The sequence below is a fragment of the Ceratotherium simum genome, chromosome 26, assembly GCF_057802395.1.
Source record: "Ceratotherium simum simum isolate JZ-2026a chromosome 26, ASM5780239v1, whole genome shotgun sequence".
In the NCBI taxonomy this organism is placed as follows: Eukaryota; Metazoa; Chordata; class Mammalia; order Perissodactyla; family Rhinocerotidae; genus Ceratotherium; species Ceratotherium simum.
Window position 1 is genome coordinate 24,383,521 of NC_141925.1, and position 13,947 is coordinate 24,397,467.

At 59.3% G+C, this 13,947-nt stretch overlaps 3 protein-coding genes across 4 annotated transcripts; 1 reads left to right on the forward strand and 2 right to left on the reverse strand.

Moving 5' to 3' along the window:
* Positions 1 to 161: 161 nt before the first annotated feature.
* On the reverse strand, positions 162 to 2,867 carry SLX1A (structure-specific endonuclease subunit SLX1A). 2 transcript variants are annotated; one of them, XM_087417266.1, is made up of 6 exons: positions 2,680 to 2,867; positions 2,058 to 2,109; positions 1,614 to 1,952; positions 625 to 752; positions 370 to 457; positions 162 to 288 (listed from the first exon to the last, which is right to left on the reverse strand). In XM_087417266.1, exons 1-6 carry the CDS (start codon positions 2,865 to 2,867, stop codon positions 259 to 261), a joined length of 825 nt encoding a protein of 274 aa, XP_087273392.1. In that variant the 3' UTR covers positions 162 to 258. The 2 variants fall into 2 exon arrangements, with proteins under 2 accessions (XP_087273392.1, XP_087273393.1); XM_087417267.1 differs by lacking the exon at positions 162 to 288 and having other exon boundaries at positions 439 to 520.
* A 126-nt stretch (positions 2,868 to 2,993) lies between these two features.
* Positions 2,994 to 3,997, forward strand: BOLA2B (bolA family member 2B). The gene is made up of 3 exons (XM_014794608.2): positions 2,994 to 3,377; positions 3,466 to 3,563; positions 3,853 to 3,997. The coding sequence occupies exons 1-3, from the start codon at positions 2,994 to 2,996 to the stop codon at positions 3,950 to 3,952; spliced, it is 582 nt and encodes a 193-aa protein (XP_014650094.1). The 3' UTR covers positions 3,953 to 3,997.
* A 2,133-nt stretch (positions 3,998 to 6,130) lies between these two features.
* On the reverse strand, positions 6,131 to 11,839 carry CORO1A (coronin 1A). Its single transcript, XM_004439388.3, has 11 exons — positions 11,697 to 11,839; positions 9,890 to 10,088; positions 8,532 to 8,654; positions 8,314 to 8,443; positions 8,043 to 8,227; positions 7,761 to 7,880; positions 7,445 to 7,549; positions 7,186 to 7,331; positions 7,012 to 7,069; positions 6,684 to 6,899; positions 6,131 to 6,361 (listed from the first exon to the last, which is right to left on the reverse strand). The coding sequence occupies exons 2-11, from the start codon at positions 10,085 to 10,087 to the stop codon at positions 6,257 to 6,259; spliced, it is 1,386 nt and encodes a 461-aa protein (XP_004439445.1). The 5' UTR covers position 10,088; positions 11,697 to 11,839; the 3' UTR covers positions 6,131 to 6,256.
* Positions 11,840 to 13,947: the final 2,108 nt, after the last annotated feature.

Consider the following 13,947-nt stretch of genomic DNA (forward strand, 5'->3'; position numbering starts at 1 on the left):
TGAGGCAGAGGAGCCTCCAGGCAGAGGCTGGTCCCTGCTGGGGCCAGCGGCCCCTCCTCCCTCCTCTGGTCTCCACAGGACCCAGTGACTGGTGGGGCCTCTGCCCTCTGCCTCCAGCTCCACCCCCCCACCCCCGCCCCCGGCAAACACCAGTGGTACCCTTAGCTCTGACTTTTTATTGTACTCAAGTAAAAACGGCCCAGAACCGCAGGGGGTGGCACAGAGGAGGAGTGGGTGGAGGTTTGGGGATGCTGAGGATCAGGTCTCCAGCATGTCTGTCCAGTGTTCCTGTGGGGACAACAGTGTTGGTCAAAAGAAGCCTAGAGGATGAAGTAGGGTAGAGAGGCTGGGGCCAAAGCCACTTCTCACCTCTTCTAATTCCAAGTCCTCTTCTTCCTCCTCGGTGCCCATCTGGCACAGCCAGATCAGATCTCCCCACAGCAGTGAGTTCTTACAGCTACCAAGGGGTGCAGTTGGTGGGAGATACAGAGTCAGGCATCACAGGGCTCCAGGCCAGGCCCTGGGTGCCAAGATGAGGGCTCAGCTGCCCCAGGCCTGGACCTGGACAACTGGGTACCATCTTCCCAGAGCTAAACCAGGCTAGGGTAGGGGTGCTGGACTCACCCAGGGCATTGGCCCTCTAGGGGCAGAAGCTGCCCTGGCTCCTCCTGCAGGAACTCCTCTGCAAGGCAGATCACATGGGCCCTTAGCGGGCAGCCAGGGTGGGGGCAACACAGAGGGTCCTCTTCATCCTGTCAGAGGTGGCAGGCAGGTAAGAGGAAAACGGGGTAATGACGTAGCTAACACGCATGAAGAGTTCTGTGGACCACTGTTCCAGGAGCTTTACATACGACAACCCTATGGGGCACGGACTGCTATTATTTGCATTTTATGGATAAAGAAACAGGCACAGAGAAGGAAGTTACAGTACTTGCTCACAGGGACTAAGTTGGCCAGTTTTCCCTGAGAATTAGCAGTGATTATATAACAGCATGGCCACCGCAACCAGACCCGTAGTTCCTTACAGGCTATGTGATCTCAGGTGGGTCACTCAGTCTCCGAATGGCAAGTACTCACCTTCCTTACATTCACTGAGAGCTCAACAGAAGTCAGGCCCAGTTAATCTATTAAATATTTACTGGCCACCTGGTCTGTGCCAGACCCTGTTTATAGTAGTGAACAAGAACTGCCCTTGTGGAGTCCAGTATGGGGGGGTGGGAGAGCCTGATAATATAAATAAAATACATAGTATGTCAGACAATAATAAGTGTTGAGGCTTTAAAAAAAAAAAAAGAAGAAGAAGAAGAAAGGCTGGCAGGGAAGTGCACAAGAAGGACCGGCAATCTTAGATGGAGAGCCAAGGAAGACCTCAGGGAGAAGGAGAGGCGGCATTCTATCAAGACTGAAGGTCTAGGGAAGAACCTTCCAGTCAAAGGGGAAGGGCAAAGGCCCTGAGCAGGAGGGTACTGGTGTGGAGGAATGGGGGCAGAGAGGGCAGGGGTGTGAGTGGCTGCCCAGTCCGTCAAGAAACAGCTTGATCCTGAGTCGTCCGAATCCTAGACCCGCCCCTACTTGGAGACCAGGTGGAGCTTCTCCCCTGGAGCACCTCTCACCTGCAGCGCACGCGCGCACAGGGCGCAGCGGGCCTCGGCGTCCTGGTCCGGCGTGGACTCGGTGTCAGCAAGGGGAACGGCGCGGCGCGTCGCGGCCAGAGCCCGGGGCGGCGGAGGCCCGAAGGCCAGCGGCACGTGCGGCGGCGGCGGCGGGCAGAGGTCACGGCGGAAGTCGGCGCGCAGCCAGCGCAGCGTGAGCGGGAGGCGCGCCCAGGGCGGCGCGCGCAGCATGTGCGCCAGCACGCGCAGGTGGAACGCGAAGGCGGCCTCGCCGCGCAGGCGCGGACCCACGTGCGCCAGGCGGCGCGAGGCGTGCGGGTGCTGCCAGGCCCACTCAAACTGCGGGAGGGCAGTGCAGGGCTTCAGGGCCGCCCTGGGAAGAGGGCCGCGCGGGGAAGCTCCAGCCCCAGCCCGTCCTCCCGCCGCCCCCATCGCCTTTCTTACCCGAAGGGCGGCCACGGCGGAAGGGAAGCCGTGCACGATGAGCACCATCTCCCTGGGGAAGAGAACGAAGGCGCGGTCTGTGAGCCCTCCCACCCCACCCCATCCCAAGTCAAGTCGAATCCCTTCGCCAGGATTAGCCTCTAGTCCTAACTGAGAGTGGAGTCCTCACACGTGGCTTCAAGTGTAGCCCACGAGGACCTGTCGCCTTCGTTGTGGTACGCCCCCTCGCACCTGCCAACCTCAGGCCCCACCTCCAACACGTACTTAACCGCTATCCTCAGTTTCTCTCCCTTCCAGGCTGTTTCTATTGCAGCCCCAGCCTCGTTCAGCAACCTCCTGTCGCTGGACCAAGCCTAGATCATCAGTCCCCTTCCTACCCAACCCGGGTCTCTGTGTCCCACTCTCTAGTTTCACAGGGCTCCGCCTCCCCACCAGGCTCCTCCCCTGATAGGCCCGTCTTCCCCCCAACCCCCGCCCCGCCCTCCCAGCGACATCCTGTCTCTCAGCTTCCACAGGGGCCCCGCCCACTGTCACTGGCCTCTCCTCTGCCGGGCCCGTCTGCTACCTGAAGCCCTCCTCCTCCTTGGAGCCCTGCTCCTGACCGTGACCCGTTCCCTCTTACCATGGCCCGCGCCCGCTGGTGCGCCAGGCCCCGCCTTTCTTGCGGCCTCCGTTGTGCTGCTGGGCCCGACGAGCAGGGTTGACGGTGAACCCGACGTAGACGCGGCCCGGGTGCCGAGGGTTCAGGCAGTAGAGCAGGTAGACGCCGAAGAAGCGGCCGGGCCTCGCCGCGCCCTCCTCGGGGCCCATCGGGTCTTGTGGGTTGATTGCTGTGGCCTATGAGCACGGGGAGGGCTGGGTGGCCAGGGTCGCAAGTTGCTTGTCTGTGAAAAAAGCGCTTAGGGGAGATCCCGAGGTACCCTAGAGGCCACAGTCATGCAGGTGCGTGCCCCCTCCCTGGCTGGAGCTAGGGTGTCCAAACCGGCCCACAGAACCGGCTGCTGTGCAGGCGGCGGGCACCAATTAGCGTCCGCTCCGGCCGAGTCCGTCCTTATGCAGACTCTGATTGGCCGACTGCTGGTAGCGCGGACACCCAAGACTGTTGGAAAGCTAGGCTTGCGGGAGGGCGGAAGTGCTGGGTTTACGGACGCCGTAGTAAGGGCGGAAGTAGAGTTCTCAGCGGAAGTGGTGTCGGTAAGGGCGGAAGCAGTGTGGCCCGGGTCCGAGCCCGGGCGCCGCCCCCGCTGGGCTGCGGCCATGGAACTCAGCGCTGAGTACCTCCGGGAGAAGCTGCAGCGGGACCTGGAGGCAGAGCACGTGGTGAGTTGAGCGGCCAAGACTCGCCCAACGAGGGGAAAGGGCTGCCGGGGGCAGGGTTTGGCACCATCCACGCTATTCTGCCCCATAGGAAGTGGAGGACACGACTCCCGACCGTTGCGCGTCCAGCTTCCGAGTCCTGGTGGTGTCGGCCAAGTTTGAGGGGAAGCCGCTGCTTCAGAGACACCGGTGAGGCCCCGGGAACACCTCGCTTAGCGCGGTCCCAGCTCCGGCACCACACCCCGGCCACTCCCCGGAGCTCAACTCCCTCATGCGAGCCAACGCGGTCCAGCACTGTGGACCACGACCCCGAGGATCCCGCCTTCGTGGTATTTCGACTTAGGCCCTCTCCCAGCTTGTTCCCAGGTCCCCGGGACTACGACCTGGGAGACACCTCCAGCCGCCAGGGTCACTCTAGCTTCGGGGACCACAGCCCAGGTCCCAGCCTACCTTCTCCTAATCCCATCTCTCCTCCCAGGCTGGTGAACACGTGCCTAGCAGAAGAACTCCCGCACATCCATGCCTTTGAGCAGAAAACCCTAACCCCAGAGCAGTGGGCCCGTGATCGGCAGAAATAAGGGACCTGGACCAGCACAGCCATTAAATTATGAATCAGGGCCAGCTTCTGTGTCAGTGTGTTGTGTGTGGAAGGGTGAGAGGGCCCTGAGACTGAGTCTAGGGCCTGGCTTCTCCCTGCCCCGCCGCCATCCCTTATTTTACCTTGGGCAAGTCCCTCTCCACAGATAGGCCTGTGTCCCCACTTATAAAAAGTTCTGTTCTTAAGGTTCCTTCCAGGGCGGGCCTCAGAGGCCTTCTCTGTAATTTCTGGTAGACCGCTAGGGGTACTACCGCTACCCACCCATAGCACCTATTCATTCACTGTTGCTGGGGGTTCCTGCTCTCTGCCTGCCTTCCAGATGCACAGATGAGAAAGTGCTCAGGGTTTCAGAAAGGACTCTGGCCAATTTAACAAAGCTCTCCCTTTCCCCAGCATCAGAGGTATCATAGAGGATTCCATACTTCCCCTGCAAGTTCCCCCAGCCCTTCACAGCCTCAGGAACATAGTATTCCAGCAGCGGCTCCCCAACACCTGGAATGCTGATGTTTTCTGGCCCACTGGAGAAGGTCCAGTGACCCCTTAGCCATGGGCTTAATGTGGGAGGTTAAGGGAGAGACCGTGAGGTTTTCAGGAATGGAGGTGTGGGGCAGGGGATGGGGATAGGGTTAGAGGAGGAAAGTAAGGCCGACCTGAGCCACAAAATTGGGGCAGGGGATGCCCCTATGATCAGTTGTAAACAGAGGTGCCAGAGTTGGTGAGGCTTGTGCAGATGAGGTCCCTGAGTCCCAGGAGGGATAGCAAGTGACCCAGTTGGGGCCAGGGCTCTTTGGGAGAGAGAAATGGCAGGTTTCAACCATCCCACCCACCCTGTTCCCCTGTGTTTTCAAGGCCGGTTTCTTAGCCCCTAAGTTACCTCCACCGCCTACCTCCCCATCTTGTTCCTATCAGAGAGAATGGGCTGGTAAAGCTGGAAGTCATGGTCATGACAGGTTAACCCTTCTGGGTTCCAGGGATCCTTTCTGAACTTTTTTTCAGTTCCCCTGGGCCAGGAGGAGTGACTGAGTCTACTCACAGGTCTACTTCACTAGAAGGGCCCATTATCCCCAGAGAGGCTCCGAGAAGAGACCTCACCTCTTTATAAGGCCCAGGCTTCCAATTTTCTGATTCTCTTTACCACATCCGTGACTGGATCCACCCACTGTGTTCACAGAGCTGTGATGGTATCACTCCCTGTTTTATGGTTGGGCAACTGAGCCATGGGGGGAAAGTGACTTGCCCAGGGTCACATCGCTTGCACAGAGGTTGAGACCAAAATGGGCAGACAGGGATGTTTGTATGGTTGCCTTGTGCGGCTCTCTACCCAGGTAGTTTTCTATAGCACACTGAAGAGGGAGCAGGGGCTGCGAATGGGGCATTTAGTCCTTGCTGTGTACCCTGCATGGGTGAACCAACCCTGCTGTGGCCAGGACACCCATCCCTAGTAGCCCTGTGTCCCAGCTCAGGGGGTCACCTGCTAAGCTGGGCATCAGAAACTGACTTCAAGCCCCCTCTTGATAGGGCCTGACAGATGTATTCAGGTCCCTCTCACAGAGGCCAGGCCAGGAGGAACCTCTCGAAGGGCTCGAGAGACAGCACTGTGCCGGGAAGGCTCTGAACTAGAAGGGGAGAGACCTAGGTCACGAATCAGGATCTGTCCTTCAGCAAGCCCCTCTCCTGCTCTGTACCTCAGTTTCCTCACCTCTAAACTAGAGTTGGGCCATTGCTTTGGTTCTAAGCTTTTTCTTTACAAAAGGTCCCCTTCCTTTGATCCCTTGGGCCGATAGTTTGAAAGATGTCATGTAAGTGCTAGTTGTTTCATTTCCCCAAGCAACAGTGTCAATACAGTTGCATGCAACCTGATGTGTGGTTGACTAGGAAAGGCAGATTTGGGGTAAACATGGGAGTTATTGAGGCCCCAGGCTAGGGCCCTGAGTACCTGAGACCTGCTGTCTCTGAGAAGGAGCTGGGAAACAGCAGGCTCCCAACTCACATCAGCACGGAGTGGCTCCCGCCCACCAAGGCCTTTTCCTGTGATCTAGGGCATCCCCCCGCCCCTGCCATGGAACCAGTCCCATCAAGGCTACGGAGAGGGAAGCTCAAGGGCAGGTTAGTTCAGCACACCCAGCCTCTAGATGACCAGTCATCAGAGTCTCAGAGATACCAGAAAATAAAGCCATTTTATTATTATTTTTTTTTTATGTGCCATTGTGGTCTGAGGAGTGGGAGTACGAATGGAAGGGAGGGTGGTGATGCCACGAGCCCCAGCTGAAGGCCCAGGGGTCCTCTACTTGGCCTGGACTGTCTCCTCCAGCCTATCCAAGCGCTTCTGTAGCTCCTGCACCGTGGCCTGGAGCTTCCTCATCTCTTCCTCCAGCCGGGATATGGCATCCTGGGGGTCCAGCACTGCATTAGCCTCCCTCGGCTCCCCTTATCCTGGCATCCCCTAAGCCCCCTCCCAAGAGCCCCAGGGCTCAAGCCCTTCCCTCTCTCAGCCAGTCGCTGCCCAGAGAGCTGGAGGCCTATAAACCTGAAACCTGTTTTCTGAGGCCTCAGGATTACCCACTCCCAGCCCCCAAGGGATCCCCAACTTTGTGAGTTTAAGATGCCCCAAATGCCAGCCTCTTTCCACTGGGTCAATGACCACATCAGTAGCAGCCCCTGCCCTACCCCATCTTCCCATCTTGATTCTCGGGCTCCCATCCGCCTCTTACCAAGCTAAGAGTGCCACTGGCCTCTGGTACTGTCTTCCTGCGCCCAGTGTCCAGGCCCCGGTTGACCCTCAGCTCCCGGCTCTTTGGGGGCACATAGCCATCCTTGAGGGAAATGAGGAGGGGCCCGGCATCTCGACCCCCCAGCCACTCCTCAGCCGTGAGGGCAGCATCCGGCCCTGCAGTAGGTGGGTACAGGTCCTCCTGGAACAGGTCCGACTGTGGGCAAGGCCAAGGCTGGTTAAGAGAGTGCTTAGGCCACACCACCACCCTGCAACTCCACGAGGTCAGTGCCCCACCCAGAGCCCAGGGAGGGACATGGGAGCATCACCTTTCTAGGCACTGTCATGGCAATGGGCTCACACCTCCGCTCATGTAGCTTGTAGAATCTGTGGAAACAGGAAGGTGAGCAGCGCCCACAGCATGGTTGGGCTGGGGCTGAAGGTCAGCATGGGGTCAGCACTGCCCAAGGAGCATGCTCAGGTCAGAGTCAGGAGTCAGTCACCTGGCAATCTCACACTTGTTCACCTCCAGGCCACGTTTGGGCATGTAGCCCATGCCACGCTGGGATTCCTTGGAACTGAACATGGAGAGATAGTGCAGGAATGGGGCCTCAGAAGTGATCTCGAAGTACCGGATAGAGCTGTCACCCTGCAAGTGGTGGGTGCAAGGGAGGATCAACACCGACACATGCCTCCAGCCGCAGTCCTTTCCAAGCCCCACTGCCCACCTTCCTCCCCTGACCCCCTGCCCAGCTGGGCCACCTTGCCACAGAGGTAGACGATGTTGGTGTCGGGGTCAAAGAAGGGCAGCAGGACGCCGCTGCTAGTGTCCAGCTCCTGCAGGGACAGCGGCTCCTCCAGGTGCTTCTGTAAAGACGGGCAGGAGGTAACAATGAGCGGGGCCATGTCAGGCCCGGGGGTGGTGCTCTTCATGAGCAGTGACCCAGGAAAGACCAGTCAGCGGAAACCCCCATCTCATGGTGGGTAAACTGAGGCCCATGCCCTTATAGCCAGGCAAGTGGCAGGGCAAGGCCTAAGCCTCCTGTCTTCTGAGTCTCTGCTCCCGCCCGGCACTCACCGTGTCCCACAGCGCCACCTGCCGCTCACTCATGCGGCTGAAGCCTGTGGTCAGGATCTTTCCATCTGATACAAACACAGCGCGCACAGGCCTGGTCCCCTCGTGGGGACGGTCCTTCTCCTGGAAGGAAAGGGAGGTGGTCCGTCAGGCACCCAGACACACACCTTAAGGGCCAGACCCCAGCTGGAGGCAAGAGAGGGCAGCATCTAGGGGCCTGGTTGGTGGTGGGTAGGAGCGGTGAGGGTCCCAGGGTCAAGGGTCACAGTTTTTCAGGCAACTCACAGCTACAACAGTGCCTTTGCGGGGCTCGATGATGCGCACGCGCTTGTCGCGGCAGGAGGTGCAGATGAGGGCGCCATCTCGGCTCCAGTCCACGCTGTAGATTGTATCCGGGTGCACGTCCGTGCCCAGTGTCAGCACGGCCGTCCCAGTGCCCACGTCCCACACCAGGATCACGTTGTCACAACCTAAGTGATGGCCCCAGTGTCAGAAGCCATGAGCCCCCACCTTCATTGCCAGGCAACTAGCCCACCCCTCCTCTCCCCCCAGGCACCTGCACTGAGCAGCACATTCTGGGCTGTGGGGTGCCAGGCTACGATGCCCACGCGCTTGGTATGGCCCTCCAGGGTGACGACGGGTTCCCGCAGGGGCAGCACCAGGCCCCCATCAGGGATCTCCCACACCTGCAGAGGAGTGAGTGAGTCTTGGGGGCTGCAAATGTCAGATCCAGTGCTGGAGCCTCCTCCTGTCCCGCGTCCCCCCACCACTCACCATGACTGTGCAATCCTCGGAGCCACTGGCAATGACGTTATCATTGTGGGGGCACCAGGCAATGTCCAGCACAGGGGCTGTGTGGCCACAGACCGTGGGCGCATTCTTGTCCACACGTCCAGTCTAGAGGGCACAGCAGAGCCTCTGAGGGAGGTGCTTTTCCCCTCCAATGCAAGCCAACCTCCCCACACCCTTTCAGAGAGGCACAGAGAGGAAGGCTGTGGGGTCCCTGGGAGGCGGAGCAGGGCCTAGGCTGGGAGGGTTTGGTCCTGTGCCCCAGTCCCAGAGTTGTCTGGGCAACTCAGGAGGGCTGAGCACAAGTAGTGCAGGATGGGGGTGCAGGGTTGAGCACCAGGGCCACGCTGGGCCCTGGTCCTGCCTTGCTGTCAGACCCTGGCCAAGTTCCTGTTGTCTCTATCTCAGTTTCTCATCCATGCCCTGGGGGCCGGCACCCACACCCCCACCCCAGCTTCCCTGAGTAAAGCTTCCATGGGACCACAGGCCAAGGCCCTGCGCCCAGGACAGGTAGTGGAAGGTAGGTTGTATTGGGGTGGGGGTTCCCCAGGGAAGTGTGTGTGAATGGTGGGGCTGGGTCCTTCCAAAAGGGCAGGGACCTGGTAAGTCTGCCACAACTGGCCCCCAGGCAGGAGCAGAGGGTTGGAAATGGCCGCTTCCGGGGACAGCTGCTACAGCAGGGCTTCCGGTGTGAAGAGCGGTGCAGGGCGCGGGCCCAGCTCTCACCCCGACAACCACTTCCTCTTCTCTTTGCTTCCATCGGCCCTTTTAAGGTAACAACTTAGGGCCCATCTCCCCTTCCCGTCTCACCCCTCAAGAGCACAGGAGTGTGCTGGGGGTGGAGTCAGCGGACAGCAGGGGGAGGAGGGAGCAGGATCAGAGGAGGGCAGGGCTGGGGAGGGGAGAGCGCCTCTTACATCATCCCTGCCTGTGAACTGGGGGCCCCAGCTTGCTGGGTCTCCAAAGGCTCAGACAGGCCTAGACCTGACGTCCCTCCCAACCCTGAGAGCACTGCTAGGCCTGCCCAGACCCCATCCCAGCACTCTCTGTGCTCCCAAGGGGAGAAAGCCCCAGGCTGAGACTTGGAAGACCTGGCACTGGGTCTGCAGAACTCACTGTGACCCTTCTCACTCCCCTCTGAGCTTCAGTTTCCATTCAACCACTGCCTGTAGGGGCTGGAGGAAGCTTAAGGCTCATGTGCCCAGCTCAGTTTTACAGATGACAGCGCTGCAGCCCAGGGAGGCTTGGTGACAATCACCTAATCAGGACCCCCAAGGGGCCACTGGATAGCCAGAGGCCCCCTCAGGTGGAGGACTGCTGCCCCCAGGGCTCCAGGGGCTCACCTTGCTCAGGGGCAGCACCAGGAAGGCCCCTCCCCCGCTGGCCTCACAGATCAGGGCCACGAACTTGGGGTTGACAGCACAGAAGCCACTGTCCCAAGTGGTCTGCGAGACACGCACATCCTCATAGCACTGGTCAGCCTTGGCTGGCTGTCCAAACACGTGGCGGAACTTGCTGGAGCGGACCACCTGCCGGCTCATCCTGGGGAGCACATGGGTTGAGAGCCTTTCTCCCTTCAGGTCAACTCTGACCTTACAGTGGCCCCCGTGTCCCCCAGGACACCCCTCAGCTTGGAGTTTAAGGTCTCAGCTAGCTTCCCCAGCATCACATCCCTGGCCTCCCTGCCCTTGTCCTCTGTAACTGATATCCTGCTACCCTCACGCTCGTCTTCCTCACGCCCATCTCTTCTCCATCCACCCCAGGCCCCACTTGTGTGCCCTCGGCCCCGACAGTAGAGCCTGAGGTGGGGTAGCACCTAGTGCCGAGCTGTCAACCGACTGGCTGACAGACACAGAGCCCTTCCCTTCTGATAGTTCACACTCCGGGGGCTTCAGTGCAGACAGCTTGGAGAGTGCGTTGTCTCAGTCTCAGTGTCCAGACCTCACATCCCTCACACCCACATGGGGAGCTTCTAAAGGCAGGGGCAGGCCTGGCTCTACCTCGCCTCCTGGCACAGGGCTGGACACACAGAGGAAAGTGGTCTGCCCAGGAGGCATGTCCTCAGCAGCAGGATGGCCTCCCCAGTAGGTCTCTGGGCACCAGAAATAGGCAGATGGCTCGAGTCCCAGTATCTCCTTCTCCCCATTCCTCTGCCTCTCGCCTCCACTTAAGCAGGTGCCCTAAGTGCCATCTCCACCCCCACTGGAACTATGCACAGGAAGGGAGAGGCTGACACTGACTTCTCTGAGGTCCAGCTAGGATGGTTTTCCCCTGCCGTGGCTGGGCAGAGAGCAAGCAAAGCCAAGGGGACTGCCTCTGGATCCCCAGGCTCCAGGCCCCATCCTGGTGCCCAACCGCATCGCCTTCTGCCCAGAGTAGGGGCCCGTGTTGCCTGCTCTGAGGGCACCCTCCCCAGGGCCTCTACTCCACCTCCCCAGCTTCACCCATCTGCCCTGCCTTCGGGCCTGGCCCTTCTCACTGGGGGCTCCAGCCGCCCTTGCCCGCTCGGTGACTCTCCAGGAGGCTCCTGGGTCTGTCTGCCCAGAAGCAGGCAAGGAGCATGTGTGAGAAGAAGCAGTCTGGGGAAAGGGGGATCAGTCCCAGGTGAGAAGCCTGGGTCTGGGGAGAAGGGAGCCCCAAACTGGAGGTTGGGGGACAGGAAGCCATCGCCCCACCCTGCCTCCTCCCCCACCGCAGGTACCAGGCCCGGAAACCACGGAAAGGGGAACTTGGTCTTTTCTTGTTTTGCTCTCAACTCCTTCCTGTCTCCAAGCTCAGGGCAGCTGCTAGGCTCACCCCACCCTGCCCCAAACCCCCATCCCAAAGACTCCCATTCTGGGGAGAGTCAGGGCCGGCTCATGTCCTGACCCCCCCCCCCCCGCCCCCACCTCCATCTTGGCTCTGGTGGTCCCTCACCAGCCCCCCCTTCACAATGCTCTCGACACACAGATGGACCTTCCCACGAGCACCCCACACCCTCAGGCGAGTCCCCTGCACGCGGGGCGTGGATGGGCTCTATCCCCATCTCAGAGCCAGCTCACTCGGACGGTCTGTCCGCCCCCAGAGCCGGCTTCTGCCAAGCTCACGCCTGCCCCACAGGTGGCCCAGGGCGGCGACGCCTAGTCCCTTTCCCGGGCACCCCAAGCTTACCTGCTGCTGAGAGCTGAGTGACCCCCAAATGGAGGAGGGAGAGGAGAAGGAGACGGAAGGAGGTGGAGGAGCCGGAGACTGCCCGCTGAGGATGCTCTTGTCAAGACAATGAATGAGAAGCGGCGGCCGCCCGCCTCCTTAGGGGTGGCAGCGCGGCTTTGGGCGGAGCTCCTAAAAGGGAGCTTCCCTCCGCGGAGGCGCCGCCTCGCCCGAGCCCGCAGCCTCCCTTCCCCTCCCTCCGCGGGGGAGCTCAGCGCCTTACGCTGCCAATTCCGAATCAAAACAGATGCTGCTGGCCACTCACTGACAATCTAATCTGCACTTTTTTTAATGTCAAAATGCAAAAATACCCTGTTCCTTCTTTCCTCCTTCCGTCCATCCCCAGCCTACTCACCATCCTTTCCCTGGCGTTCATCAAATCGCCCATCAGGCCCGCTCATCGGGCCCCACGCCCACCCCAGCTAAGGCTGTGTTGCCTTCTCTCCCCGCACGGACAAGGAATGGAGGCCAGGAGGGGCTCGGAGGAGGGAGAGCCCCGCGCCGCCCTGCACCGGGGAGACCTGGGTCTTGTCCAGGCTCCTACATCTGCAGATGGGTGGCCTTGGGAGAGTCCCTTAACCGCCCACGTCTCGTGTCTTCATCTAGGAGCACCTCTGCCATGTCTGCCTCACAAGGAACAAATGAAATAATCTGGCCATGCAGAGCGCCTCTTTGGCGGGGTCTGTAGAGGTGAATGAGTCAGGTTCCTGCCCCCAAGGACCTCTCAGCCTAATGGAAGGAGGGGAGTGAAGAACAGCTCTCAGGGAGCTAAGCAGAGGCAGCAGCCTGGACTTCAGACTCAAGAGGAAGGAGGAGTTTGTTCTCCTCCCTGGATAACAGACCCTGTCATGATGGTAGCAACGCAGAGGGCAAGAAAGGCCTATTCTAGAGTCAGATTTCCTGATGAGTTTGACTCCTGGCTGTCACACTACTGAGTGACCTTGGGCAGGTTACTTAACCTCTCTCAGCCTCAGTTTCTCCCTTTGTAACAAAGTCATACCTACTTGATGAGGTTATGGGGCAAGGAAAGCCTTATGCGCCTCATCTGGAATTTAGCAAGCGCTTACTATATGCTAGCTCTTATTATTATTACTGTTTACAGAGTATCTGGGCTGGACCTGAAAGGGTGAGAAAGCGCCAACAGGCATGACTGGAGGAGGTCTTGTAGGCTGAGGGGCAGCCTGAGCAAAGCCCAGTAACGTGAGCCTTCAAGGGACTGGTTCAAATCCTAGCTCCACTACAAACTGGCTGTGTGATCCTGAGCGAGAGGTCTAACCTCTCTGAACCTGAGTTTCTTCATCTATAAATGGGGGATAAATATGAGTTGTCCTGCCCTCCTCATAAAGTTATGAGGCTCGAATGAGACAATGTATGTAAAAGTGTTTCACACGTTATTCAATGGTAAAAACCTGTGGGGTGCACTGTACCTGAGCGCCTGCTGCTGGACCGGACTGGACAGGGATGAGGAGGGACTGTGATGTACAGTCTCCAGCTGAAGTGATAAGAATAACAGCAGGTGCTTACTGAGTACCTGCTGTGTGCTGGGCACTGCTCTAAGCACTATGAATATGCCACACTCCTTTAATCCTCACAACGCCCCTAGGTGGCAGATACTACCTCCACTTTACAGAGACGAGACTGTGGCACACACTGCCCTCAGCCCTGGAGCATCTCATTCCAATCAGAGGACAAGCACATTGATGAGGGACCTGGAAACCATGCCCCCAAAGGCAAGAGCCTGATGGGCCTGGCGAGGGAAAGTTCAAGAAGCACAGACGCCGCTTCCACATGCAGTTGGTCTGCAGTGCAGGATGGGGGCAGATAAGTGCGGGGCTGCTGCGGAGGACAGATGCGAGGCCGGCGGTGGCACACAAGAGAGTTAGCTCAGTGGTGGGTGGTGAAGGCCCTGCCATGAGGCTCTTCATGTGTCAAAGGAGGGGCTGATGCCTCCCTATGAGGGGTGCTGGGAGGGTGTTCCTGGGGGGTGCTGCTGGCCCAGCATCTTACCATCCCCTCTTTACTGGTGGCCACATCTGGATTTTCCTTTGGGGAACCAACATCTCCTCACTGGCAGTCTCTGAGGGTCAAGAGGGGGCTCCAGGGTAGGCACATGGCCCACACTTCCCTGGTCAAAGCAACCTTTTTCGATTAGTTCGGGGATGGGCACTTGATTCAAGTCTATGCCATCAGAAGCTGGCTCATTGGAGCTGCT

Coding starts and splice junctions, on each gene's coding strand:
- SLX1A (XM_087417266.1), bottom strand. CDS start 2,867: ATGGGCCCCGAGGAGGGCGCGGCGAGGCCCGGCCGCTTCTTCGGCGTC. Junction 753..1,613: donor TGTGCGCGCGTGCGCTGCAG/GTGAGAGGTGCT, acceptor CACCTCTGACAG/GATGAAGAGGACCCTCTGTG. Junction 458..624: donor CTAGAGGGCCAATGCCCTGG/GTGAGTCCAGCA, acceptor ACCCCTTGGTAG/CTGTAAGAACTCACTGCTGT.
- BOLA2B (XM_014794608.2), top strand. CDS start 2,994: ATGCAGGTGCGTGCCCCCTCCCTGGCTGGAGCTAGGGTGTCCAAACCG. Junction 3,378..3,465: donor ACCTGGAGGCAGAGCACGTG/GTGAGTTGAGCG, acceptor TCTGCCCCATAG/GAAGTGGAGGACACGACTCC. Junction 3,564..3,852: donor CCGCTGCTTCAGAGACACCG/GTGAGGCCCCGG, acceptor CTCTCCTCCCAG/GCTGGTGAACACGTGCCTAG.
- CORO1A (XM_004439388.3), bottom strand. CDS start 10,087: ATGAGCCGGCAGGTGGTCCGCTCCAGCAAGTTCCGCCACGTGTTTGGA. Junction 8,444..8,531: donor CCGAGGATTGCACAGTCATG/GTGAGTGGTGGG, acceptor ACTCCTCTGCAG/GTGTGGGAGATCCCTGATGG. Junction 7,881..8,042: donor GCAAAGGCACTGTTGTAGCT/GTGAGTTGCCTG, acceptor CTTTCCTTCCAG/GAGAAGGACCGTCCCCACGA.